The following is a 27,135-nucleotide window of genomic DNA, read 5'->3' as shown; positions in this document are numbered from 1 at the left end:
AAGCCCAATCTTTTTTTTTTTTTTTTTGAGATGGAGTCTTGCTCTGTCTCCCAGGCTGGAGTGCAATGGCGCGATCTCGGCTCACTGCAGCTTCCGCCTCCTGGGTTCAGGTGATTCTCCTGAGGAGCTGGGACTATAGGTGCGCACCGCCACGCCCAGCTAATTTTTGTATTTTTAGTAGAGATGGGGTTTCGCCACATTGGCCAGGCTGATCTCAAACTGCTGACCTCGTGATCCACCTGCCTCGGCTTCCCAAAGTGCTGGGATTACAGGCATGAGCCACCACGCCTGGCCAAGCCCAGTCTTCTACAACTGAGAACCCTGAGGTTGGTAGAAGGGAGGTGACCTGCCCACACCAGGAGTTAGCAGAAACTTAAACCCGTATTTCTTTACTGCTCATGAGCAGAGTAATACTGCTGCTGTGATTCCCAGGAGAGAAACGGAACTTTGCTAAACTACCACTTTGGACAAACTCAAAAGCAGATGGGCCATATTTGTGGTCTGAATGCACTTGGAGGCCAGAGACCCTATGTTACATGGTACCTGTGTCAGACAGCCCTAGAATCTGGATCCTGGGGCTGGAAAAAGATGAGAATGCTGGGAGACTTTGGTTGTGGCAGACTGCCTCTCAATGGGTCCCACTGTGTTGGCTGAGTGCCAGCGGTGGACTCCTGATGCCTGCATTTGCAGAATTGATAGCTGCCGCGAGGCAGTGGTTTGCAGCAGTACAGCGTTCTCACAACATCTCTGGCCACTTCTAGAGGCAGGGGACAGGGTCAGCACCATGGACAGCCCCACGGTCCCGCCTCCCTTTCGTGTGTCAGAACACGCGACCCGGACTAGTCTGGTCTGGTGATGGCCCTAGTCACTGGTGGCTGTTCTAAGCAGGGCGAGGGACTCCCGTGGGTCCCAGAGCAGTCCTTTAGTCCCAGCCGGCTTCTCGCTCTCCTGTGTCCAGTGCTGCTTCCAGCGCTAGCCCCAGGGGCACGAAGGCTCGTGTCGGGAGGTGTGCCCCTCCGGGGCCGCCAGCCGCCAGACTCGAAGCTGTGGCTGTCATTGCTTCTACAATCAGTGCATGTTCTTCGCTGACGTCAGTCGGGGCTGTCCTGTCGCTATATAAGGCTGGCGGCAGTCCCGGGACAGACCCTGTGTTCCCCAAGGCGCCTTCGGCCCGCCCCGAGGGACAGAGACTGGAGCTCAATCTTGGACCGTACAAACGCTCGCCGACAACCTGTGAGTGGCTCAGAGCGTCCACCCAGCCTCCCCCAGCACCAGGACTCCGCTCAGCTCAGCCACGGCGCTCCTTCGGGAGGGAAGCTGGGTGGAAGGGATGGAACAGCACTGGCGCAGTGGCCGCGGCTGGAGGGCAGGCTGCGGGCATTGGGCAGGTCGGAAGGGTCGCAAGGGTCGGAAGGGTCGGTAGGGTCGCCGGGCGAGCGCAGGGAAGGGAGCGGCGTCCTGCAGCTGCCCCAGGCGCACCTCACCCTGCGCTGCCCCTGTGTGTCCAGGGCCGGCGGCACCATGAGGCAGGCGGGGTGCGCGGCGCTGCTGGCCGCGCTGCTGCTCTTGCTACAGCTGTGCCCTGGGAACAGCCAGAGGAGCCCCGAGGTGGCCGGGGTCCAGGACCCGAGTCTGCGCTGGAGCCCCGGGGCACGGAACCAGGGCGGCGGGGTCCGCGCGCTCCTCTTGCTGCTGGCGGAGCGCCTCCCGCGCCGCGCGGGGCCCGGCCGATGGGGACCCGGGACGGCAGGCAAGCGGCTGCGGCGGGACAACCCTCCTCTGTCCATTGACCTCACCTTTCACCTGCTGCGGATCCTGCTGGAGATGGCGCGGACGCAGAGCCAGCGGGAGCGCGCCGAGCAGAACCGCATCATATTCGACTCGGTGGGCAAGTGATGGCCCGGTTTGTGGCCGCGAAAACTTTGACCCCTTTCCCCCACCCCAGGGTTGGGATGCGGGGCAGAGCCACCAGGGCACTCTCTGCTTGACTATTTTTTAATAAAAGTACTGAAGACCCGTTGGCTTCTGTCGTGGGGGCAGGGCAGTCACAGCAGCATGGGAACCCGTGGGAAGGTGGGGCCCCCGGGCCAGCGGGAGGGGAATAAAATGCTGTGGGGGCTCCGGGAGAGCGGCTTTCAGCCAGGTCAGCCAGGTGCCTGTGAACCTCAGGGGTCCCCAAATCCCCAGGACCTCAGAGGTCCTGGCACCACCGCCCCGCCCTCGACCCTTTTCCCAGGGCGCTGGGCTCACCATTTCGCTCCTGGCATCACAGAGGTGCCCAATAGGGGTTCATTTGGCTTCCGCCCCCCGGATGGTCTCAGGTTCTGGGAAGGGCAGGATGGTGGGCGGGTCGCCTCCGAAGCCGAGGCTGCGGCATTGGGCAGCGAAAGGAGATACGGGTCTGGGACGCTCGAGTTCTTTATTGAGATCCTCCCGGGGCGGGCGCCGATTTGGGCGACGCCGCGGTCTCTGCGCAGATCCTCCCCGACCCTAGCGCGGGCGCTCGAGCAGGGTCGGGTCGGCGCAGGCCTGTGCCCGGGAAAGAAGGCTCGGTGGGCTGGTGCTGCCAAGGCCCCAGGCAGCTCAAGCCCCGCTCACTCCGTCCTCCGCCACGTGGGTTTCTCCTCTACTCAGCCTGCCTTGCCTGCCTCCCAGCACCCCGAGGAACGGCGGGTGAGGAGGAAAGTGTATTTTTCCGCCCTTTGTGGCTCCGGGGTTGGGTGGTACCGACGAATGGGGGCTCCAGGCGACCCGCAGGGAGGACAATCACTGGGGGAGGGGACGCGAGCACACCAGCCAGGCCCCACCCCAAGCCCCTCTGGCCGCTCTCACCTTAAGGCCCATCCGGTCGCTCTTCCTCCGGCCCCGCGCTGCCCTCGTCTCCGTCCAGGGCCACCTCCTCATCTTCTTCCTCCCCGGAAGCGCCTGGGCCCAAGGAAGGCCTGGTGAGGTGGAGTTCCTGCCATTCTGGCCATCGTGCCCTCCTCACCTCCCACACAGAGGATCCGAACCCCAGTCCCAGCGGCCCTCGGCCACCTCCCTCACCCGACTGGAAGTCGATGGTCCGCAGCATTTCGGCCACGTGCTCCACGCTCACGGTGAATTGCTCCATGCTCTCATAGCCTGGCTCCGGCCGCCCTGCCAGCTCCACCTTCGACATGGCCCCGACCCTGCGGTGGCCACACGGACTCAGCTGGCAATGCCCCAGCACCCTCAAGCCCCGCCCCCAGCCAGTGGAGCAGCGCAGCCCCCTCCTTTCCCTTCCTGCTGTGCCTACTCACTTATTGATCAGCTCCTTGGCCTGCTGCAGGGAAGAAAAGGAGGGTGAGAGTAAGCACAGGGCCAACCTGGGCAAAGTCCCATTTCTGATTCTCACCACAGTCCTGTGGGGTAGGTGGGAAGGCACATCCCAATCGTTAAGCAGAAAACGAACTCAGAGGGGGTGACTTGCCCACGGTCGTAGTGGCAAATAGGTGCAAGAGACAAGACTTGAACCTGGGTCTCCAGGTACCAAGGCCCCGACTCCAGCCTCTGTGCGGCACTGCTACCCTCGCCTAGGGCCCACCTGGAGGTAAAGCGCCATCTGTGGCTCTTCCATGGACTGAATGGCGGACTCCACCAGCTTAGAGGAGGCCTCCAGGTGGTCGCCATACTGACGGATGAGGCCGCGGACGCGCTGCAGCTTCTCCTCTTGCTCCCGGGCCAGCGCCTGCAGCAGCTCACCCTTGCGCTCCTCCAGCACTGCGCACAGGCTCTCAAACCTCTGGTTTAACAACTGCTTCTGCCTCCGGCTATTGTCCTAAAAGATGGGGAGCAAGGATGAGGGTAGGCGTGGTTGAGACCCGGTGGCTGGGAAAGCACAGGGTACTCACAGAGAACCAACACAGAAAGTGACCCACCCATAGTGACACTGTGCATTAGTGGCTGAGCCAGAATCCAGCCCAGATCTTTTCCATAATAAAAACACAATGCTTTAAAGTAGCTTCACTGAGTGTTGTCTAGATCCCTAGCCCTGGTTTTTATTTGCATTATTCCATTTAATCCTCAAAAAGAACCCATGAGGTAGCTGGTGTACCATTATCATCATCACTGTTTTATGAGGTTAAACAAAACCAAAGCACAGAGAAGTTAAATAATTGGATTAAAGTTTTGTGGCAAAGCTGGAATGAGCACCCAGCAGCCTGGCAAAAGCACCTCCCACCACTCCCAGGACCCCAGAAACTTTTGGACCAGTTTGGCCAGAGGTCAGAGAGGAGCAGTTCTCTTGGGAGCCCAGGGTCTGTAGGCCAGTCAGTTGCTGTTCCCCCCCGCCCTCCAGCCCAGGCTCACCTCGATGGTCTGGCACACCTCCTCCATCTGCGTGATGACTGCTTGCACACGGTCATTGCCTGCCACTAGCATCGCGATGCCATCGCTGAGCTCACTCTGATACACACACAGGTTAGCACTTAGAGCTGGGACCTGACTTAGAGCTATACCCCTCACCCCAGCCAGGGTTGCCTAGGAGAGGGCTGGCCCCTCCAACCCACCCCCCATGAGGGCATCTACAGCAATCTAGAAGGTTTGAACCATCAAAAGGTACAGAAGCACATTCTAGGGATTCTGGAAGGAGGTGGAGAGAAGCCCTCCACCACTAAGTGGAGAAGGAGCAGACAGTCTCCAAACATCCACCAGATAGTAGGCACTGGGCTAGATGCTTTATCTGTAGATTCGTTTCCTGCGTCAATTCTGAGAAATTCTTCACGATTATCCATCTGCATAATATTGCCTTTTCTCTATTCTCTTTATCCTCTCATTCTGGGAATCTGATTAGACCTGTTAGACCTTCTCACTCTCAGCCTTCTCATCTCCCAGAACTGCACATTCTGTTTTTCTTTTAGTCCTCTCATGCTATTCACTAGTTCTGTTTTCAGACAAATCTATCATTTAATTCATCTGTTGATTTTTTTTTTTTTTTTTTTTTTTGGTGAGACGGAGTCTTGCTCTGTCGCCCAGGCTGGAGTGCTGTGGCTGGATCTTAGCTCACTGCAAGCTCCGCCTCCCGGGTTTACGCCATTCTCCTGCCTCAGCCTCCCAAGTAGCTGGGACTACAGGCGCCCGCCACCTCGCCCGGCTATTTTTTTTGTATTTTTTTTTTAGTAGAGACAGGGTTTCACTGTGTTCACCAGGATGGTCTCGATCTCCTGACCTCGTGATCCACCCGTCTCGGCCTCCCAAAGTGCTGGGATTACAGGCTTGAGCCACCGTGCCCGGCCTTTTTTTTTTTTGAGATGAATTCTTGCTCTGTCACCCAGGATGGAGTGCAGTTGCGTGATCTTGGCTCACTGCAAGCTCCACCTCCTGGGTTCTCGCTATTCTCCTGCCTCAGCCTCCAGAGTAGCTGGGACTACAGGCACCCGCCACCACACCCGGCTAATTTTTTGTATTTTTAGTAGAGACAGGGTTTCACCATGTTAGCCAGAATGGTCTCGATCTCCTGACCTTGTGATTCACCTGCCTCGGCCTCCCAAAGTGCTGGAATTACAGGCGTGAGCCACCACGCCCGGCCGATTGATTTTTTTTTTTTTTTTTAGTCTCACTCTGTCACTCAGGCTGGAGTGCAGTAGTATGATCATTGTTCACTGGATCCTCGAACTCCTGCACTCAGGCGATCCTCCTGCTTCAGCCTCCCGAGTAGCTGGGATTACAGGCACACGACACCACTCCCAACTAATTACAACAAAAAAATTTTTTAGGCCGGGTGCAGTGGCTCACACCTGTAATCTCAGCACTATGGGAGGCCGAGGTGGGTGGATCACGAGGTCAGGAGATCAAGACCATCCTGGCTAACACAGTGAAACCCCGTCTCTACTAAAAATACAAAAAATTAGCCAGGTGTGGTGGTGGGCGCCTGTAGTCCCAGCTACTTGGGAGGCTGAGGCAGGAGAATGGTGTGAACCCAGGAGGCGGAGCTTGCAGTGAGCTGAGATCCTACCACTGCACTCCAGTCTGGATGACACAGTGAGACTCCGTCTCAAAAAGAAAAAAATTTTTTTTAGAGATGGAGGTCTCACTATGTCGCCCAGGCTAGTCTCAAACTCCAGGCCTTATCTTCCTGCCTCAGCCTCCCTAGTCACTGGGTTTACAGGTTCCAGCCACCATGCCCAGCCATCTGTTAAATGTTTTATTTTATATATATATATAATATATTTTATATATGTTATATTTATTATATATATATATTTTTTTTTTTTTTGAGATAAGGTCTCACTCGGTCTCCCAGGCTGGAGTGCAGTGGCTCAATCTCAGCTCACTGCATCCTCGACCTTCCAGGCTCAGGTGATCCTCCCACCTCAGCCTCCCAGGTAGCTGGGACTACAGGTGCATGCCACCACGTCCAGCTAATTTTTTGCATTTTTTTTTGTAGACGGGGTTTCAACATTTCCCCAGGCTGGTCTCCAGTTCCTGGGCTCAAGAGATCCTCCCACCTCAGCCTCCCAAAGTGTCAGGATTACCGGCGTGAGCCACCACACCCAGCTACATGGTTGTTTTTTGGTATTCTATTATTGTTTGGTTTTTTAAATTTTTCATCTTGTTTTAAAAAGCATTTGATTCATAGTGACTTCCAATTATTTAATAATTCCAATATCTCAGTTCCTTTTGGGGGGTGTCCTAAATCTGTAATTTTTGTGTCTGCTGACTTCACTCATGGATTACTTTTCTCTGTGCACCTTCAATTGTGAGCCAATATTTTGTTGATATTAATTAATCTAGGGAATACCTACAGGCCTAAATTGAGCATATTCTCCTCCAGGCAATATTTGCATTTGCCTCTGTTGAAAGCCAGGTGGCGCAATTTACTGCTTTAGCTCCTAGGATTCTTGTTTAACCTGCAGTCTCTGGAACCTGTTGCCCTGTTGCCCAGGCTGGAGTGCAATGATGTTATCTCAGCTCACTGCAACCTCCACTTCCCAGGTTCAAGCAATTCTCCTGCCTCAGCCTCCTGAGTAGCTGGGATTACAGGACCTGCAACCATGCCCAGCTAATTTTTGGTATCTTTGGTAGAGACAGGGTTTCACCACGTTGGCTGGGCTGGTCTCGAACTCCTGACCTAGTGATCTGCCCGCCTCAGCCTCCCAAAGTGTTGAGATTACAGGCGTGAGCCACAGCGCCCAGCCAGGTCTCTGGAATCTTAGCTGCAGGTACCCCTCTTTTAGGGGTTTGGAGGAATAGTCTGGTCTCTAGCTCAGTGACATTGCCAGCACTGGTCCTCTGCGAAATGCTGCCTCTTCTGTGCTTGCCACTCAGGGTTCTGCTTTCAGCTCAGCCTTTTCTTTTTGCCCCTCCCCACCCCCACTGATTTCCTTTGCTTCTATGTACCAAGCAATATAATTTGAAAATTCTGTTTTACACAGAATCTAGTTGTGTGATAGTGAGAGGACCCTGCGAGTATCTCGCCCACCATACTGAAGTCTCTGCTTTCATCCATTATTGAATTTTATCCTTATAGCTACGTTCACAAGTAGGCATTTTCATCCTCATTTTACACATGAGGAAAGTGAGGGCCACAAAGGTCCAGTAACATACCTAGGTCACATACCGAGTCAAGCACAGAGCTAGGACTTTCACCCCAATCTGCTTGACTTTTATTATTTTATTTTGTTTTCGAGACAGAGTTTCGCTCTTTTTGCCTAGGCTGGAGTACAATGGCGCAATCTCGGCTCACTGTAACCTCCGCCTCCAGAGTTCAAGTGATTCTTCTGCCTCAGCCTCCCGAGTAGCTGGGATTTTAGGCACCCGCCACCATGCCAGCTAATTTTGTATTTTTAGTAGAGAAAGGGTTTCACCATGTTGGCCAGGCTGGTCTGGAACTCCTGACCTCAGGTGATCCACTCACCTTGGCCTCCCAAAGTGCTGGGATTACAGGCATGAGCCACCGTGCCTGGCTTAATCCACTTGATCTTTTATTTATTTATTTATTTATTTATTTATTATTATTATTTTTAGACGGAGTCTTGCTCTGTCGCCCAGACTGGAGTGCAGTGGCACAATCTCGGCTCACTGCAAGTTTCGCCTCCCAGGTTCAAACAATTCTTCTGCCTCAGCCTCCCGAGTAGCTGGGACTACAGGCACCCACCAGCACACCTGGCTAATTTTTTGTATTTTTAGTAGAGACGGGGTTTCACCACGTTAGCCAGGATGGTCCCGATCTCCTGACCTCCTGATCCACCCGCTTCGGCCTCCCAAAGTGCTGGGATTACAGGCGTGAGCCACCGCACCTGGGCTATTTATTTATTTTTAGACGGAGTTTTGCTCTTGTTGCCAACATGGTAAAACCCTGTCTCTACTAAAAATACAAAAATTAGCCAGGCATGGTGGCGGGTGCCTAAAATCCCAGCTACTCAGGAGGCTGAGGCAGGAGAATCACTTGAACCTGGGAGGCGGAGGTTGTAGTGAGCTGAGATCGCACCATTGCACTCCAGCCTGGGCGACAAGAGCGAAACTCTGTCTGAAAAAAAAGGGCAACCAGCAGCCCGAGGGGCTGGTCTGTCTATGGAGTGGCCATTGTCTTATTCCTTTACTTTCCTAATAAACTTGCTTTCACTTTACTCTATGGACTAGCCCTGAATTCTTTCTTGCACGAGATCCAATAACCCTGTCTTGGGGTCTGAATCAAGACCTCTTTCCTCTAACAGAGGCAGGAGGATGGCTTGAGCCCAGGAATTCAAAACAAGCCTGGGCAACACAGTGAGATCTTGTCTCTTTTTAATATTTTATTTTTGTTTCTGAGACAAGGTCTCACTCTACCACCCAGGCTGGAGTGCAGTGGTTCAATCACGGCTCACTGCAGCCTCAACCTCCTGGGCTCAAGTGATCCTCTCACTTCAGCCTCCTGAGTAGGTGGGACTACAGGCATGCCACCATGCCCAGCTAATTTTTTGTAGAGACAAGGGTCTCACCGTGTTACACAGCCCAGGCTGGCCTCGAACTCCTGGACTCAAACAATCCCCTGCCTCCTTCTTCGAAAGTATTATTAGTACTACTACTACTACTATTTATTACTAGTAGTATCCTCCCAAAGGATTACAAGTGTAAGCCACTGTGCCCTGCCTGAGACCCTGTCTCTATGTAAAAATAAAAAAATTAGAGTCGGGCGCGGGGGTTCATGCCTGGAATCCCAGCATTTGGGAGGCCAAGGTGGTTGGATCACCTGAGGGGAGGAGTTCCAGACCAGCCTGGCCAACATCTCTGGCCAACAGAGATGGTGAAGCCCCATCTCTACTAAAAATACAAAAAATTAGCTGGACATGGTGGTAGGCACCTATAATCCCAGCTACTCAGGAGGCTGAGGCAGGAGAATCACTTGAACCCGGGAGGCAGAGGTTACAGTGAGCCGAGATTGCGCCACTGCACTCCAGCCTGGGCAACAAGAGCGAAACTCTGTCTCAAATAAATAAATAAATAAATAAATAAATAAATAAGCTGGGCATGGCGGCACATGCCTGTAGTTCCAGCTACTCGGGAGACTGAGGTGGTAGGGATCATGTGAGCCCAGGAGTTCAAGGCTGCTGCAGTGAATCACAATCATAGCAGTGCATCCCAGCCTGGGTGACAGAGATCTCCACATCTCTTCAAAAATAAATGAATGGAACTGGGCACAGTGGCTCACACCTGTAATTCTAGGACTTTGGGAGGCCAAGGTGGGCAGAGCACATGAATCCAGGAACCAAAAAAACAAAACAAAACAAAACAAAACAAAAAAACTGGGCGTGATGGCACACACCTGTAATCCCAGGTACATGGAAGGCTGAGGCATAAGAACGGCTTGAACCCGGGAGGCTGAGGTTGCTGTGAGCCAAGATTGCACCACTGCACTCCAACCTGGGTGACAGTGCAAGACTCCATCTCAAAATAGATACATAGATAGATAGATAGATAGATAGATAGATAGATAGATAGATAGATAATAGATAGGGCTGAGTGCAGTGGCTCACATCTATAATCTTAGTGTTCTGGGAGGCTAAGACGGGAGGATCACTTGAGCTCAGGAGATCAAGGCTGCAGTAAGTTGTGTTTGTGCCACTGCACTCCAGCCTGGCCAACAGAGTGAGATCCTGTCTCTAAATAAATAAAGAAATAAACAAAAGATAAGTGGAGTAAGAGGCTGACATTGAGACCCTGTCCTAAGCCCCCATCTCCCACACATCTACTCCCTCCCCTGTTTGATACCTTCTGGCGTTTGTAAATGGTGGGCAGTGGGGCCACCTCACAGTCCTTGTGGGCACCAAAGACCTTGCAGAGAGAGCAGGTGGGCACCTCACAGCTCAGGCAGTAGATATTGATCTTCTCCTCTTCATGCTCCTCGCACATGAGGTGCTGCTCAGCCTTGGAGTGCAGCGGCCTAGAGAGGAGTGGGCAGGGAGAGGTGGACCTTAAGCATGAAGGGTCCTAGGAACACCTTCTCTTCAGCCTCCACCAACCACCACCACCTTCTCTACCCCTGCAGCTAGTGCTGTGGCTGAACTGGTGAGTACTTCCACAGAGCTCTGAGTCTGGGGAATAGAAGGAGCTAAGAGATAGAGAAGGCCTGGATCCAAGAATAGTCTGTATTTCAGGGGGCAGGGAAGTCCCACAGGACAGGAAGTCTTGGAGGGCTGGCGAGGATCTTGCTGGTGGACTGCCAGCCTCTCCCAGGAGGAGAGGGTAGGAGTGAAGTACTGGCTAGGGAATCAGGGACTGCCCTCTCTGGGAGGCCTGAGGCAAGTCCCTCTCCAGATCCAGTCCTATTGTCTCTAGACAGAACAGGTGGGTTGACGGTTTCAGTCTCTCCCTTCTGGCTCTGATGGGTTCCTTGGCTGTGTCCCAAGCCCTGACATTTAGAGAGGCAAGAGACCCTGGTGGCTCACCTGGACGACTCCTGCTTGTAAATGTCAATAATGTTCTCCACTAGCAGGTTTCGCTGCAGGCCGTAGACACCGTGTCTGTCCAGGACAACCTCATGCCTGCAAGATGGGCAGCGGAAACGGCCTCCTGAAGACACAGTGGTGGAGCCCCGGGACTGCCACAGAGGATTCGAGGCCTGCAGGGACAGATGGCTTGAGAGAACAGGCACGGGGAGGCATGAAGGGACTCGGGGGAGCGGGGGGAAAGGGATTGGGGGCTAGGGAGTAGGAATATGATAGAGGGGAAGATGTCAGCTCTTCTCTGTGGCTGGATCCACCTCTGAGAGCAGCGCAGGGTGTACGGCTATGGAGACCCTGCTTCCCACCTTTGCCTCATTACTCAGCCCACCTCCTAGAGTGCCCCTGCATCTAGAGACCAGCTTTGGTAAAGGCATAGTCAGGCTGGGATCTCTCCAAAGGGGCCCAACTTGGAGCCGTGGGGAGACGTTGGCCTTGGCAATAAGGCTGAAGCAGGAAATGGACTCTGAGTGGTGCAGCCAATGTCTTCCAGTCTGGGGCCCTCTTGAGCCACATCTAGGGGAGATTCTCTGCAGTCCTGGGGAGGGGTAAAGCCGACACAAGTGCTCAACAATGAGGTTCACAAACAGTAACTAGCCAGGTAATTCTCTGATGCCTTTTTTTTTTTTTTCTTTTTGAGACAGGGTCTTTCTCTGATGCCCAGACTAGAGTACAGTGGTGGGATCACAGCTCACTGCAGCCTCGACCTCCTGGGCTCAAGCAATCCTCCCATCTCAGCCTTCTGAGTAGCTGGGACTACAGGTATGTACCACCATGCCCAGATAATTTTCTTAATTTTTAGTGGAGATGAAGTATCACTATGTTGCCCAGGCTGGTCTTAAACTCCTGACCTCAAGCGACCCTCCCGCCTCGGCCTCCCAAATTGCTGAGATTATAGGTGTGAGCCACCATGCCCAACCTCTTAACTATATAAATTTAGGCAGGTATTCAACCTCTGTAAAGTTGAGGATAAAATTAGATTATTCATTTATAGTGTGCCAGGTAGTTGCTAGACTCTGAGTTAAAGATACAAAGAAAATGCATCCTGCTCTAAGGACAAGCACCCGACAACTGCATCCAGAAGGATGGGTGTTGTGAGAGGGGTAAGTTCAGAAGGAGGACTTAACAGACACCCATCACTTTCTCCCGCTTACATCTCTTTCCTAGAGAAGTTGCTCCATCCTATCCTAGAAGGGAGATCCCTGCCACAGACGACTGATTCGGAGCTAAGGAGGTGATCACCTGACCCAAGCAGAACCAATTAAATGTTCTCTCCTAAGAATTTGCACTTGAGACTCAGGGGCTTAGCTGGCTGCGCCATGTATTGCTTAGGAACTGAACAGACCTGTGGAATTGGGCTAAGAGCTGACATCATTGCCACCCTGGAAAGTGTGAGGGGTCATAAACTCTGAACAGAGAAGGCTGGTCTACAGAGAAAAGAGTCTATGTGTGGGGAGATGCAGAGATGAAAGACTGGCAGACACTGCTTATTGTTCCCGGACGTTCACTACCTTTTCTTCTTTAATAAGAAGGGCCCTGAGTTTTAACAAGACACATGGTATAAAGGGCTGGGCGTGGTGGCTTACACCTGTAGTCCCAGCATTTTGGGAGGCCGAGGTGGGCAGATCACTTGAGCTCAGGAGTTTGAGACCAGCCTGGGCAACATAGCAAGAACTCATCTTTACTAAAAATAAAAAAATTAGCTGGGCACGGTGGTGCACACCTGTAGTCCCAGCCACTCAGGAGGCTGAGGCAGGAGAATTGCTTTAAACCAGAAGACGGAGGCTGCAGTGAGCTCAGATAGTACCACTGCACTCCAGCCTGGGCAACAGAGGGAGACTCCATCTCAAAAAAACAAACAAACGAAAACCGTGAATCTAAGCCTCCCTTCCCACTGGGTGTGGCCAGTTGGCTGTGCTCTGGGATGTGTATGCAAATGTTTCGTGTAATTTGTAGGAAATTGCATAAACCGTCTTTCAAGGGAGGGGCATGCCCTGCTCCTCCCCTTTTCTCCTGCCTGCTGACTGGAAAGAAGATGGGATGGCTCAAGTTGAAGCAGCCATCTTGAGTCATGAAGTAGTAGCCACATGTTGAGAATGGTAATGAGATGAAAGGAACAGGTCTGTGGCCGGGCGCGGTGGCTCAAGCCTGTAATCCCAGCACTTTGGGAGGCCGAGATGGGTGGATCATGAGGTCAGGAGATCGAGACCATCCTGGCTAACATGGTGAAACCCCGTCTCTACTAAAAAATACAAAAAAAAATTAGCTGGGCAAGGTGGTGGGCGCCTGTAGTCCCAGCTACTCGGGAGGCTGAGGCAGGAGAATGGCGTAAACCTGGGAGGCGGAGCTTGCAGTGAGCTGAGATCCGGCCACTGCACTCCAGCCCTGGCGACAGAGCAAGACTCCGTCTCAAAAAAAAAAAAAAAAGAAAGGAACAGGTCTCTGATGAGGCAGTCCTGGACTGTCCACCCATACTTTCGCTTGAGAATAAAGCAAATTTTTACCCTCTTTAAGCCACTGTTATTTTGGTGTTTCTGCCACTCATAACAGAACCTAATCCTAACTGGCTGGAAGACCATGCATTCCTAGAGAATAATGGAGACAGTGGTCACCTATGACCTAGCATATTGAGATGCACTTCCTACAACTGGGATGCATGAAATTCTCCAAACCCTTATACCACACACCAACCAGAAGACAGTTCGGAAGGCCCCTTGCATGTGTGTAGCAACACCCCATCATGCACAGAGTGCAGCCAAGTCAAGGGTCTTATTTCATCCTTTGGTAGCAATGGCTGTAGGCAAGGCAGGAAATGTGGACCCACTGTGAAGCGAGCAGCTTATCTTGGGGAGAGTAACTGGTGCGTGCCATAAATACCACATCTTTCTTGGGATTTCTTGAGAATCATGTTAACCTTTAGCCCATCATAAACCTGGGCAGATTAGTTTGAGATAATTCAAGGCATGTTTGTACACCTGCCTTGTCAGTAGCTAGAAATGTATGAATATTGTTGAGTTTACTTTAGGGAATGCGTTGAAGTGTATAATCACTCGTCTTTTGTTTGCTTAATACAATTACTTTTCAATATTTAGAATCCAAGTGAGGAAAGAGGTGTTGGGAGAACTCTAAGGCTGTAGGCTCCTGTCTTTCTTATCTTTGATTTGCTGATGGTAAGCATAGAGGTACTTGAATGGGAGGAAGGGGGACCTATATCCCACAGCAAAGATAAACCCTTGGGCAGCCTCTCTCCCCAACCTCCATCCCTCACTGCACCCTTCCTCTTCCTGAGCCACAAAGGCAGGGATACTCATTACTTAACATGCAACAAATGTTTTGAGGCCAGGCGCGCTGGCTCACGCCTGTAATCCCAGCACTTTGGGAGGCCGAGGCGGGTGGATCATGAGGTCAAGAGTTCGAGACCAGCCTGGCCAACATGGTGAAATCCCATCTCTACTAAAAATACAAAAATTAGCTGGGTGCGGTGGCAGGCGCCTGTTATCCCAGCTACTTGGGAGGCTGAGGCAAGAGAATCGCTTGAACCTGGGAGGTGGAGGTTGCAGTGAGCTGAGATCGTGCCATTGCACTCCAGCTTGGGCGATAAGAGTGAAACTGCATCTCAAAAAAAAAAAAAAGTTTTGAGGGCTTATTATGTGTAAAGCATTGTGTTATGGGTTTTCCAGACATTATTGTATTTATTCCTCAAGAACTTCTAGTAAAGACAGTTGAGGATCCCAGCTACTCGGGAGGCTAAGGCAGGAGAATTGCTCGAATCCGAGAGTCGAACCCAGGAGGCGGAGGTTGCAATGAGCTGAGATTGCACCACTGCACTCCAGCCTGGGCAACAGAGCAGGGCTCTGTCTCAAAAAAAAAAAAAAAAGACGGTCGAGGAGATGAACAATCATCCCTAACTTAGACTACAATAAATAGAATAATAATAGCTAACAACTATTGAGCCAGGATTTGCTCTAAGTCTTTCATTTATATTAGTTCATTTAATCATATCAACCCTGAAGAAGGTAGTACCCTTTTTTTTTTTTTTTTTTTTTTTTTTTTTTGAGACGGAGTCTTGCTCTGTCGCCCAGGCCGGAGTACAGTGGCACAATCTCAGCTCACTTCAACCTCCATCTCCCAGGTTTAACCAATTCCCCTGCCTCAGCCTCCCGAGTAGCTGGGACTACAAAAAAATTAGCCACCACGCCTGGCTAATTTTTTTGTATTTTAGTGGAGACAGGGTTTCACCATGTTAGCCAGGATGGTCTCAATCTCCTGACCTCGTGATCCACCCGCTTCGGTCTCCCAAAGTGCTAGGATTACAGGCATGAGCCACTGTGCCTGGCCCTGAAGTAGGTAATACTCTTAGCCCCATTTCAAGGATGAGGAAATTGTGTCCCAGTGAAACTAAATAAATTGTACATGGTCGTGAGCTAATAGGTGGCAAAGCCAATACCGGAACTTAGGCACTCTTGACTCCAGAGCCTGTCCTAATAATCATTGTGTTCCATTGTCAGACACAATAAAACTTAGGCCAGGCTGTGCATGGTGGCTCACGCCTGTAATCCTAACACTTTGGGAGGTCAAGGCAGCAGGATGGCTTGAGTGCAGGAGTTCAAGACCAGCCTGGGCAGTACAGTGAAACCCCATCTCCACAAAAAAAGGTGGCTCATGCCTTTAGTCCCAGGTACTTGGGAGGCTGAGGTGGGAGGATCACTTGAGCCCAGGAAGTCAAGGCTGCAGTGAGCTGTGATCACGCCACTGCACTACAGCGTGGGTGACAGAGTGAGACCTGTCTCAAAAACAAAACAAACAAACAAAAAACAGAACAAACCCTTAGAGCTAATATTCATTTCTCTGAGTCTCAGGCAGAGGCAGTTTGTTGTTGTTGTTGTTTTTGAGACAGAGTCTCACTCTGTTGCCAGGCTGGAGTGCAGTGGCAGGATCTCGGCTCACTGTCACTTCCACCTCCCGGGTTCAAGCGATTCTCCTGCCTCAGCCTCCCGAGTAGCTGGGATTACAGGTGCCCGCCACCATGCCCGGCTAATTTTTTGTATTTTTAGTAGAGACCGGGTTTCCCCATGTTGGCCAAGCTGGTCTCGAAATCCTGACCTCAGGTGATCCGCCCACCTCAGACTCCCAAGTGCTGGGATTACAAGCGTGAGCCACCACACCTGGCTGTTTTTTGTTTGTTTGTTTGTTTTTGTTTTTTTAAATTTTTAAAAGTAAAACAAGTAAAAGGGTAATGAAGGAACAAACCTCAAACCTTCACAGAGGAAAGAAACTACAGCCTGAAAACCAAATATGCAATGGTGGGCTAAAGCTATTTAAGCAAAGATCAACAAAAGATGACTCATCAAATTAAAACCCTGTGTGCCATGGTTGCTTTCAACCAGAATGACCTGTTTGTCTGTGAAATGGAAAGGAAATAGCTCAAGTCTCAGGGGAGACCTCCTCCCATGGACCTGTGTGTGCCTCTATGGTAGATAAGTCACCGGATTCTGCGTGAAAAATATTCCGAGACAACATAACCAAACTGAGACACTCAATTACCTATTAATTCAGGTCATACCCCTCTATCCACCAAAGAAGGCACAGAACTAAAGAGAGATTGCAAACCAATGACAACATCCAACCAGGCAGCTTATATTTAAGAGGTCAGTGAAAGAAAGCCAAGATAAACAGGGTGGTTGAGTCAAGAATTCACCTTCAGCTCCAGATAAAAGTACCCTGATGAAAGATGAGTGATAAGCAGACAGAATCCAACAAAAGATGCAAACTAGATAATACAAAAACAAAAGAAAAAAGAAAACTTGACAAACAAGGGACAGATACTCTAAGAATCAATGCCATTTCGATATACCATTTTAAAAGAAATAACAAAAACAAAGAGATATAAGTGATCAAAGCTGGAGAAGAAAAGAGAGCTGGCAGAATTAAGGAAAGAAATCAAGTAAATATCAACAAAGAAAAAAATACACATTTGACATAGTAGCATGGATGATGCTGATAAAAATCACATAGATTACAACAGAAATTATCAGCTAAAAGTAACTAGATCTGCAGCCTGTAACATGGATAAACCCTGAAGACATTATGCTAAGCAAAATAAACCAGATACAAAAGGACAAATATTGTATGATTCCTCTTAACTGAGGCACCTGGCATAGGATGGATGGTGGTTGCCAGTTGCTGGAAGGAGGCGGAGTAGGAAGGTGTTGTTTAAGGGGTGTGGGGTTTCAGTTTGGGGTGGTGATAAAGTTCTGGAGATGGATAGTGGCAACGGTTTTACAACAATGTCAATGTACTTAATGCCATTGAACTGTGCATTTAAAAAATGGTTAAGATGGTACATTTCACTTCATGTGCATTTTACAAAAATAAAAAAATTTTTTTGAGACAAGATCTCTCTCTCTGTCATCTCAACTTCCTGGGCTCAAGGGATCTTCCCACCTCAGCCTCCTGAGTAGTGGGGACTGCAGGTGTGCCACCAAGCCCAGCTAATTTTTAAAAAATATTTCTGCAGAGATAGGGTCTTGCTAGGCTGCCCAGGCTGATGTCAAATTCCTGGCCTCAAGCGATCCTCCTAACTCAGTCTTCCAAAGTGCTGGGATTTCAGGGGTGAGCCCCCATGCCAGGCTTACAATTTTTAGAAAGAAAAAAGTAATCAGGACTTGGGTTATTTTGGCCAATGTCTTCCTTCAAACTCCTGACAGCCAGAACTGAAGGAGGCACACTGACACTACCTCTTCACCACTCTCCTGCCTGCCAAAGCCATTTCTTTAGCAGCTCATCTCATTGGTTAGTCATTGCATTTCTTCTGGAGCCCAGAGGGCTAAGAGGCATCAGTACTCAGGCAGTCCAACCCTAAGTCCTTTGAAGAGTTTCTTTCTTGGGAGAGAGAAATTGGGAGTGTATGAGCTCAGAGGGCAGGGCGGTGGGGAGAGGCTGCACCTCTGCCTTCCTCACTGTCTGGCTCAGGGCTGGTGCCGCTCCCTGTTGCGGACACCACAGTCCAGTATTTTCCATGTAGCCTTTTATCCCCCAGTCCCAGAGTTCCCTCCTGATTCACAAGTCCAGTTCCTCCGGCCATATCCTCTGTGGGGCCTGGCTGGCTTTCTTCTTAACCTCCAGGGCAGCCCTTCCCTTCTGTGATTGCTTCAGCAATGCTAGCCCCCAGCCAAATCCTAACCCCATTTCCTCTGCTAGTCTCTCTGGCCAATATTTACATACGTGTGCTTTCTGGCATTAAGACTACATTTGACTTGTAATAAAATAGTAAAGTTTATCCTTCGGACTTTCCAGGGCCTCTGGCTCATATTGCTTAGAGGCCCTCATTGTATTTCCCAAAATATGGTATAATACTGATGATAAGCATGAAGACTGGAGGCGGTATGGGGATGGATGTTCAAGATTTTTTATGTATTAATTCTAATGCATATTAGGAAAAAAAAACAGCCCACAAAACTGACAATTTTTCATGGATTTCATTGTGTAGAATACGGATAAAGTAAATATTTAAGGTTTAAAAGTCATTTCTTTTTGTTTGTTTTTGAGACAAGGTTTCACTCCTGCAGCCCAGGCTAAAATGCAGTGGTACAATCTCGGCTCACTGCGACCTCCGCCTTCCGGGCTCAAGTGATTCTCTAGCCTCACTCTCCTGAGTAGCTGGGACTGCAGGCGTTCACCACCACACCCGGCTAATTTCTTTATATTTTAGTAGAGACAGGGTTTCACCATGTTGTCTAGGCTGGTCTCAAACTCCTGAGCTCAAGTGATCCATCTGCCTTGGCCTCCCAAAGTGCTGGGGTTACAGGTGTGAGCCACTGCACCCAGCCTAAAAGTGAGTGTTTTAAAATAGAACTATTAAATTATAGTACAGGTAGTACATAGCTATGGCAAAAGTCAGGAAGGTGGGCAGATCACTTGAGGTCAGGAGTTTGAGACCAGCCTGGCCAACATGGTGAGACCCTGTCTGTACTAAAAATACAAAAATTAGCTGGGCATGGTGGCATGCACCTGTAATCCCAGCTACTCGGGAAGCTGAGGTATGAGAATCGCTTGAACCTGGGAGGTGGAGTTTGCAGTGAGCCGAAATGAAGCCACCTCACTCCAGCCTGGGCTACTGAGTGAGATTCTGCCTCAGAAAAAAAAAAAAAAAAGAGAGAGAGAGAGAGAGAGATAAGGTCTCGCTATGTTGCTCAGGCTGGCCTCAAACTCCTAGGCTCAAGCGATCCTCCTGCTTTAGCCTCCTGAGTACCTGGGACTGTAGGTGTGTCCCACTGCTCAGGATCCTTTTTAGACATTTCCTCCCAATAGCTCCCATTCCCCCCGTTAAATATTAACATCATAGATACACTGTGTATCTGTTTATGTAACGCATGCTTATCTACCCTTTACACATAAAAAGAGTAAAATTTGGCCATGTGTGGTGGCTCACACCTGTAATCCCAACACTTTGGGTGGCCGAGGCAGGCGGATCACCTGAGGTCGGCAGTTTTGAGACCAGCCCGACCAACATGGAGAAACCCCGTCTCTACTAAAAATACAAAATTAGCCAGGCACGTGCCTGTAATCCCAGCGACTTGGGAGGCTAAGGCAGGAGACTCGCTTGAACCGGGGAGGTGGAGGTTGCGGAGAGCCGAGATCGCGCCATTGCACTCCAGCCTGGGTAACAAGAGCCCCCTTCCAAGAATCAATTTTTTTCCCCTTGAGAGCAATATCGCTCCCATTGAGAATATATGCTGTATTCTAATGCCATCAGTTTCCTTTATAATCATATGTATTATATGGTACGCATTTAAAAATATTGTTATTAGAAAGGATCCATAGGTTTCACACACTGACAAATTGATCCATGGTACACACAAAAAATTACTCCCTACCCTGATTATAAGTCCCTCAATTTTCTCATCATAAGTAAGGATTTTATACTGTAAGGGATACATGATAACTTCCTTAATACATCTTCATAGCTGACAGTCTCTACATTAGGCTAAAGATCTTTCAGCTGACTAATGTCCAGTTAGAAAAATCCTATCTTCTGCTTCTGTTTATCTTTCAATTTCGAGACTGATTGGTTCTATTATACACATAAATGTCTTGTTCTTTCTTTCAATCTTACATTTATGCAAGGAAGCCAGCCCCATAAAGTAAAACTTCATGTGCCAATGATGTGGTGTGTAGAGGAAATTCCATCACTCTAGGAAATGTAACAGAACACCTAGATTTATGTCCCTAGTCTTTCCCTTTGTGTGACTGTGACCTGTTTCCTGTGTTCTCTTCTGTAAAACAGAGATAACGTCCATTCGATCTAACTCCAATGGAATCATGTTTGTGAAAGTATTCTATAAATTATAAGGCACTGCACAAACACAGAGGGCTGTTAACAATCCTAATCTAGACCTTAAAAAGAAATGACCACACAGAACCACAGGGTATGAAATGACTGTTCTTTCTCCACTGTGAAGGATAAGATGGAGTGGAACAAATAAGTGGAATTTAATTCTAGGCTATGTTCAAGGCTGTTGTGTGGAATATATGCCACGAGCTCTCTTTCTCTCTTTTAGGCTTTACGACGCCTGCTATTTCCTTTGTAATATTGCATAGCATCTAATAGAAATGTTCCATCTCGAAAGATGCTCTGTAAATGCAGCTAGTCTAGCAAATCCATACTTATGTCAGAATGTTTTCTCTCCTCCCTGGCTATCCAGAGAGGTGCTAATTTGGGACACAGGTTCTGGATGCAAAGGGGGCTTTTTGGAGGCTATTTCCCCTAACCTGAAGGCCTGGCCAATGATGAATGATGGACCGTGCAAGTTCTGTGAGCCAGACACTCAGAATATGCTGGAAAAACCTTGGGAAAACGGCAGGCAGAAGACCAGACATTTGGAGAAAAGCCGAAGAGTCTGAGAAGAATCCAGGTTTTGGTAAAAGCTGAACTGCAGGTATAAGAGGGACTGTAAACGGAGGGCTAGCTATGGGCGGCAGAACCTAGGGAAGAGTCTGGCCCAAGGGGCTGGTAAACCAAGCCCTACTGCTTGGAAGGAGGAGCGATGAGCAGAAGAGTGGGCCAAATTAGGGCAGTGGGCACAGAATGGAATGCCCTCAAAAAATGGAAAGCCACAAAAATATCTTCGACTTTGTGAAACCAAATCATTAGAATTGCAAGAGATGTTAAAGGTCAGTTTAAGGCCAGGTGCAGTGGCTCACGCCTATAACCCCAGAGCTTTTGGAGGCTGAACTGAGAGGATCGCTTGAGGCCAGGAGTTTGAGACCAGCCTGGGCAACATAGTAAGACTCTGTCTCTACAAAAACATTTTTTTTTAATTGGCTGGGTGTGGGGGAGCATGCCTATAGTCCTAGCTGCTTGAGAGGCTGAGGCAGGAGGACTGTTTGAGCTCAGGAGTTCAAGGTTACAGTGGCCTATGATCGTGCCACTGCACTCCAGCCTGGGCGACAGACTGAGACCCTGTTTCTGGGGGAAAAAAAATCAGTTTAAAACCCCCTTTTCTGCCAGGCACAGTGGCTCATCCCGGCACTCTGGGAGGCTGAGGTGGGAGGATCCCTTGAGTCCAGGAGTTGGAGAACAACCTGGGCAACATAGACCCTTTTCTCTACAAAAAATTACAAAAAAATTAGCCAGGTATAGTGGTGCATGCCTGCTGTCCCAGCTACTTAAGAGGCTGAGGTGGGAGGGATGGCTAGAGCCTGAGAACTCGAGGCTGCAGTGAGCCATCATCACACCACTACACTTCACCCGGGTGATAGAATGAGATCCTGTCTCAAAAATAAATAAATAGGCCGGGTGCGGTGGCTCACGCCTGTAATCCCAGCACTTTGGGAGGTCGAGGCGGGCGGATCACGAGGTCAGGAAATCGAGATCATCCTGGCTAACATGGTGAAACCCCATCTCTACTAAAAATACAAAAAATTACCCGGGCGTGGTGGCGGGCGCCTGTAGTCCCAGCTACTCAGGAGGCTGAGGCAGGAGAATGGCGTGAATCCAGGAGGCGGAGCTTGCAGTGAGCCGAGATTGCCCACCGCACTCCAGCCTGGGTGACAGAGTGAGACTCCGCCTCAAAAAAAATAAAATAAAATAAAAATAAATAAATAAATAAACACCCTTTTCATTTATAGTCATGTAAACAGGCTTGAAGTGACGAAATAGCCTGACTGCACTGTGTGGTAAATTAACAAAGAAACCTGTCAGAGGAGGATCTAGGAGTGCTAAGCCTCAATCTAGGTTTTCGTTCTCACTAAATCAAGATTCTTCCCTACAGAAGAGCCCTAACCCTGCTACAAATTTAATGCAATTCACAAAATTTTAGTGAACCAATTTCGCATCGGGCAGACCGGCCCGAAGTTGGACTGAAGAAGTCCTGGCGCCTTCAGAATGGGTAGAAGTGGTCGAGGAGGCAGGCTGGGTAGAATCTTCTCTGGCAGGCCTGTACCTGACAACACCTGGTCCTAACAACTAGAGGATAAAGAAACGGAATTTGGGTGGCGCAAAACAAAAGTCATCTCTCTCAGACTGCCCCTTATCAGAGAAGGAGGCTCCTTTCTTGACAATCCCCCCCTGCAAGTCCCTCTGTAGACAGACATCCTCCAGAAAAGCTGTTCCAGAACAACCTTCCTACAAGGCCTTTTGGTCGTCTGTTAAACTACAACATGTTGCAGGCTCAAAAACAAGTGCCCACAGTGAAGTGGAGGCAGGTATAAAAATAAACTGAAGGCTTGCTTTAAAGCCGTTTAGGAGTGAATAGAATTTACAAATACAGAAACACATGGGAAGATGTTTGTGTCAAATTCCCACACCAACAGCTTTCCTTTAGTGGAAGTTCTTGGTAGCTGAGTGGGTGCAAGTGTGGGGAAAGGAGGAGGAAGAAATTAGAGGGGGTTAATGTGGTGTCTTGGTGTTTCATTCTGTTTCAATTCAGAGAGAAAGAGTTGTTACAGCTCTAAAAAGAAATACATTAAGATGGCCACTATGTAAAAATGTTTGGGGATATGGGCTTGAATGTAATATGCAAAAATTGCTGGGCTTGGTGGTATGCACTCCAGAGGCTGAGGCAGAAAGATAACTTGAGCCCAGGAGTTCAAGATCAGCCTGGGTAACATAGTGTGACACCATCTCAAAAACAAAAAACAAAGTAATATGCAAAAATAAAAATAACTGTACTGGGGAGGTAAGATTATGGATGATTTCCTCCCAACCCCTTAATACTGTTCAACTAACAGTATTTTCTTTTTTGTAGAGATGAGGTCTCACTATGTTGCCCAGGCTGCTGTCGAATTCCTGGGCTCAAGTGATCCTCCTGTCTCAGCCTCCCAAAGTGTTGGGATTACAGGCGTGAGCCACCTCATGTAGCCACTAATTTAAAATAAATTGTTTTCAAATTTTGCTTCCTGGCTCTCTAGTTAACTCGGTCTTATAAAAATCGCAATTCCCAAAAACTCTTGTTTGTTGTCCATCACGGCAGTTTTTAGGACAATAAAACACGGGAAACCATCTAAATGTTTTAGAGGACAGATTATTTAAGTAGACTGTGGTCCAGATATAACAATGAAAACTACACAGCTATTGAAAAAGGAAGACATAAATCTGAATGGTGGATACGGACAATCAGCCACAGCGAGTAAGTGAACCAAGGCAGGTGGGGGGCGATGGGTCTCGCCTGAGAACATATACACATGCAAACATGTGCTGATTTGTGGAAATTTTCTGAAAGTATTCCCAAGAAAGTTGGTAATAGTTGCTTCTATCTGGTGAAGACAGTTGAGGGTCTGAGGTGAATAGCAGATTTGCTTTTCATGATATGAACCCCTACACTGCTTGAAAACAGTATGTTTACATGTTACAAATTCTAAATGATATACTTGTATCGCTTTGATAACCGTTAACTTTCTAGGCAACACTCTAAGGGTATTCTTCCTAAGTGGTTTGAAGATAGAGGAAAAGTCCTATTCTTTCCAAAAGTTCTATTCTTGCCCCATACTTAGAAAACAGACAATCTGATTATGCCTACAGTTGTCAAAATGTGGAGGCAATGTGCGAAAAAACTAAATCTGCTCATCTTTCAGAGGGAGATCTACTGAGATATATTGAGATATACAGACTTGAGTGCAGCTGAAGAACTGGGTCAGCCTCCCACCAGGCCCTCCCAAATAAGCAGCAAGGGATGAGCTCTTCCCTCTTCCTCCTTGGAGGGGCCAGGGCTGCTCTGCACCTCAAACGACACACATCACTCCAGACCCACAGGGCCACCCCAAAGCCCTGGGTATCACGTTATCTCCAAATATTCTGTACAGGGTTTGCCCCAAGCCATTCCAAGGTCTCTCTGAGCCCAGATCAGTATTCCAGAGCTTTCTGGAACTGAAACAGTGTGCTTGGGTAGAAAGGGTTGACTTAAACAAGCAGGTCACTTGAACACATTCTAGCCTCCATGTATGAGGCCTGTTCCTGGGCTCCTCTGCCAGATGACAGAGGCACCCAGGAATGCTGTTGGACATTCTGACCACTTTTCTACAGGATATGTCACCTTAACTTTCAAAACTTCTCTTTGTTTTCACATATTTCAAGTTCCAGTGAGAGGATATTTCACTGTAAGTTCATGAGAAAGGATGGCAAAATATTTCCGCCATTCCCTCCTAGGCATCTCAGCCTGAAGGATGTTCAGTTCCTCAGACCAAGGAAACACCAAGATGGTGGGCAAAGCATTGCCTCTCATGCAGGACTTCACGCCCAGGATGAGGAGACATAGCATTTGGTCTAGGTCCCCCAAGATGGAAAATCTCCTGCCTCTGAGATACTCTGGAGCTGAATAATGGCAGGTTTGGACACATAAAAGAATAGGAGAGAGAATGGGCCTCAATGGGAAGATGGCAGGAGAGACCACAGAGTGCTGGTCTTCAGTGAAGATGGCACACAGCAGACACACAAGGGGCGGGTCACAGGGTACATCGTGGGATGGCGGGACCTAGCCAGCCCTTTCCTTTCCCAAACAAGCTGCCCCGAGGAACTTAAAAGGGAAGTATTTTCTTGGTTAGGTTAAAAATCCCTTGTGTTTAACACATTTCCTCATCATTTCTGACACTGAAGAATACTTGTTTGGGATGTTCTGTATCACTGACACACAGACTAAGCCAGCTCTGGTCTATTCAAGGTTTGTTTTTGTTTTTGTGTTTTTGAGACAGAGTCTTGCTCTGTCACCCAGGTCAGAGTGCAGTGGCATGATGTCGACTCATGGCAACCTCCGCCTTCTGGGTTCAAGCGATTCTCCTGCCTCAGCCTCCTGAGGAGCTGGGACTACAGGCGCCTGCCACCACGCCTAGCTAATTTTTGTAGTTTTGGTAGAGATGGGGTTTCACCATATTGGCCAGGCTGGTCTCGAACTCCTGACCTTGTGATCCGCCGGCCTCGCCTCCCAAAGTGCTGGGATTACAGGTGTGAGCCACCGCGCCCGGCCACATTCAGGGCTTTTGCTTAATTGGCAAGGCCGCGTGCGTGTGTGTGTGTGTGTGTGTGCCTTTGCCCCTCACTCTCCCTGATCTCTATTCCATTTCACAGCCTACTAGAACCTCCCCGGTAGCATAGGAAAAGAAAAAAAAGCCCACTTATAATCCATTCTGGTATATGCAGCTTTTATTTCTAAACCAGTGGCTAAAATGGTATCTGTGAATTTGATTAGCTATGCTTGGCTCCATGACCACAAATAAACCAAAACTGGCTAGACTTCTAAGAAGTAAATTTCTTTGCCTTCTCTCTGCTTGTCAAGTGACCTCAATAGCTTTGAACCAGTAGGCCTCTTTACTCAACAATCTGGAGGTAACAGGTATGAACTCAAGTTGGGGAGAGTTCCCAGTTTCCTGCCCACTATGTCTAACTCTGTCCCCCACAACGGATGCCCTGAACTTTCCTTAAACACAAATCGTTTTACTGCCATTATGGAGCTTTCTCACAGGGTTGGGTTTTTTTGTTTGTTTGTTTTTCAACGTTTCATTATCTCATTAATCTTTTCTCCGTATTTTCCGCAATGCTCTCAAAGTGTGAAACTCCAAACTGGAATGCAGAGTCTGGCACAGGCTCTTAAAAGGCCGGTGTAGGATCCCCTCCCTCCCAGTTTCCACAGGGTCTCCTTTCCTCAGCAGATCCCAGCACTCCAGCTGCCGTCTATGGACAGGCTGTACCTGCCAGCCTGCAGGGCAGCTGCTGACTCATGCTTGCTCTGGGATTTGCTTGGACCCCAGCCCTTCTGCTCTCCAGCCACAACAGCCACCACCCACCTCAGAGAGCACTCTATCCATCACTTTCTGGGGTCTTAGCTCTGACCTGATCAGTTCCCCACAGGTCTACATTGCTTTACCTGGCCCTGTCCCATCCCTGGCGCCCACCTGGAAGACGTCGTTGGCACACTTGCGGCACAGGTTGTGTTGGCAGGGCAGGATCACCACTGGTTTGGAGAACATCTCCAGGCAGATGGGGCAGATGAGCTGCTTCTCCAGGTTGTCCATGCTGTGTGCATCCCCTAGCAGCGGCTTGAAACCCACGGTGAAGTTCATCCCCTCGGTGGTTGTGCCTACCCTGGCCTGGGTCCTGCTCCTGGCCTTCACTCACTGTCTGTAGACCCTTCCTCACTCAGATGGCCTGTGGATTCCCTTCTGTGCCTCACTCTTGAAATAGCTCTGCTATCTCTCCTGTCCCTTTAACAACTTGTCTCGTCCCAGATAGCAGTCTTCAGACACTTCTCTGTCTCTACTTTCTGCTCTGCACCCTCGGCAGGCTCACGTAGTTTTAGCTATCCCTCTCTCTCTGTAAAGTCCTCCTTTTGTTTCCCAAATGACTCTCTTGTTCACTCTGTGGGTAGCACTGTTTGTCCCTTACTCCCCAGAGAGGAGATTAATTTTACTGTGGGGGTGGGGAGACAAGGGGCATCTGCATGACATTCCAATTCCCAATTTAGCTCATGTAAGGCGAGCCACAGCTGTCACGTAGTGAATGACCCTGACTCACTCAGGAATGGGTGACTCCCCTGAGCAAGGGCAGGGGCAAGCGCCACTGCTTACAGTGAAAGGTGGGTCAGCAAAGGTGCTGCCCTCTCACTCTGAAGGCTCCTCTGAGCCCAGGACCCCTGCTCTGGCTTGGGCCCTTCTTCCAGGACAGTGATACAGAATCTAAATCTGCCTGTGTGAGAGGCACCCATAC

At 49.4% G+C, this 27,135-nt stretch overlaps 2 protein-coding genes across 2 annotated transcripts; one reads left to right on the top strand and one right to left on the bottom strand.

Annotated features, from left to right (window-relative positions):
• Positions 1 to 44: 44 nt before the first annotated feature.
• UCN (urocortin) lies at positions 45 to 2,017 on the top strand. The gene is made up of 2 exons (XM_007971145.3): positions 45 to 1,233; positions 1,509 to 2,017. The coding sequence occupies exon 2, from the start codon at positions 1,522 to 1,524 to the stop codon at positions 1,894 to 1,896; it is 375 nt and encodes a 124-aa protein (XP_007969336.1). The 5' UTR covers positions 45 to 1,233; positions 1,509 to 1,521; the 3' UTR covers positions 1,897 to 2,017.
• Positions 1,979 to 27,018, bottom strand: TRIM54 (tripartite motif containing 54). Its single transcript, XM_007971151.3, has 9 exons — positions 26,325 to 27,018; positions 10,887 to 11,059; positions 10,210 to 10,381; positions 4,330 to 4,425; positions 3,566 to 3,799; positions 3,282 to 3,304; positions 3,046 to 3,170; positions 2,833 to 2,925; positions 1,979 to 2,529 (listed from the first exon to the last, which is right to left on the bottom strand). Exons 1-8 carry the CDS (start codon positions 26,490 to 26,492, stop codon positions 2,834 to 2,836), a joined length of 1,083 nt encoding a protein of 360 aa, XP_007969342.1. The 5' UTR covers positions 26,493 to 27,018; the 3' UTR covers positions 1,979 to 2,529; position 2,833.
• Positions 27,019 to 27,135: the final 117 nt, after the last annotated feature.

The sequence above is a fragment of the Chlorocebus sabaeus genome, chromosome 14 (assembly GCF_047675955.1).
Source record: "Chlorocebus sabaeus isolate Y175 chromosome 14, mChlSab1.0.hap1, whole genome shotgun sequence".
Taxonomy (NCBI): domain Eukaryota; kingdom Metazoa; phylum Chordata; class Mammalia; order Primates; family Cercopithecidae; genus Chlorocebus; species Chlorocebus sabaeus.
This window is presented reverse-complemented; position numbering and strand designations above follow the sequence as displayed.

Coding starts and splice junctions, on each gene's coding strand:
- UCN (XM_007971145.3), top strand. CDS start 1,522: ATGAGGCAGGCGGGGTGCGCGGCGCTGCTGGCCGCGCTGCTGCTCTTG.
- TRIM54 (XM_007971151.3), bottom strand. CDS start 26,492: ATGAACTTCACCGTGGGTTTCAAGCCGCTGCTAGGGGATGCACACAGC. Junction 3,305..3,565: donor AGATGGCGCTTTACCTCCAG/GTGGGCCCTAGG, acceptor TCTTCCCTGCAG/CAGGCCAAGGAGCTGATCAA. Junction 3,171..3,281: donor GCCAAGGAGCTGATCAATAA/GTGAGTAGGCAC, acceptor TGGCCACCGCAG/GGTCGGGGCCATGTCGAAGG.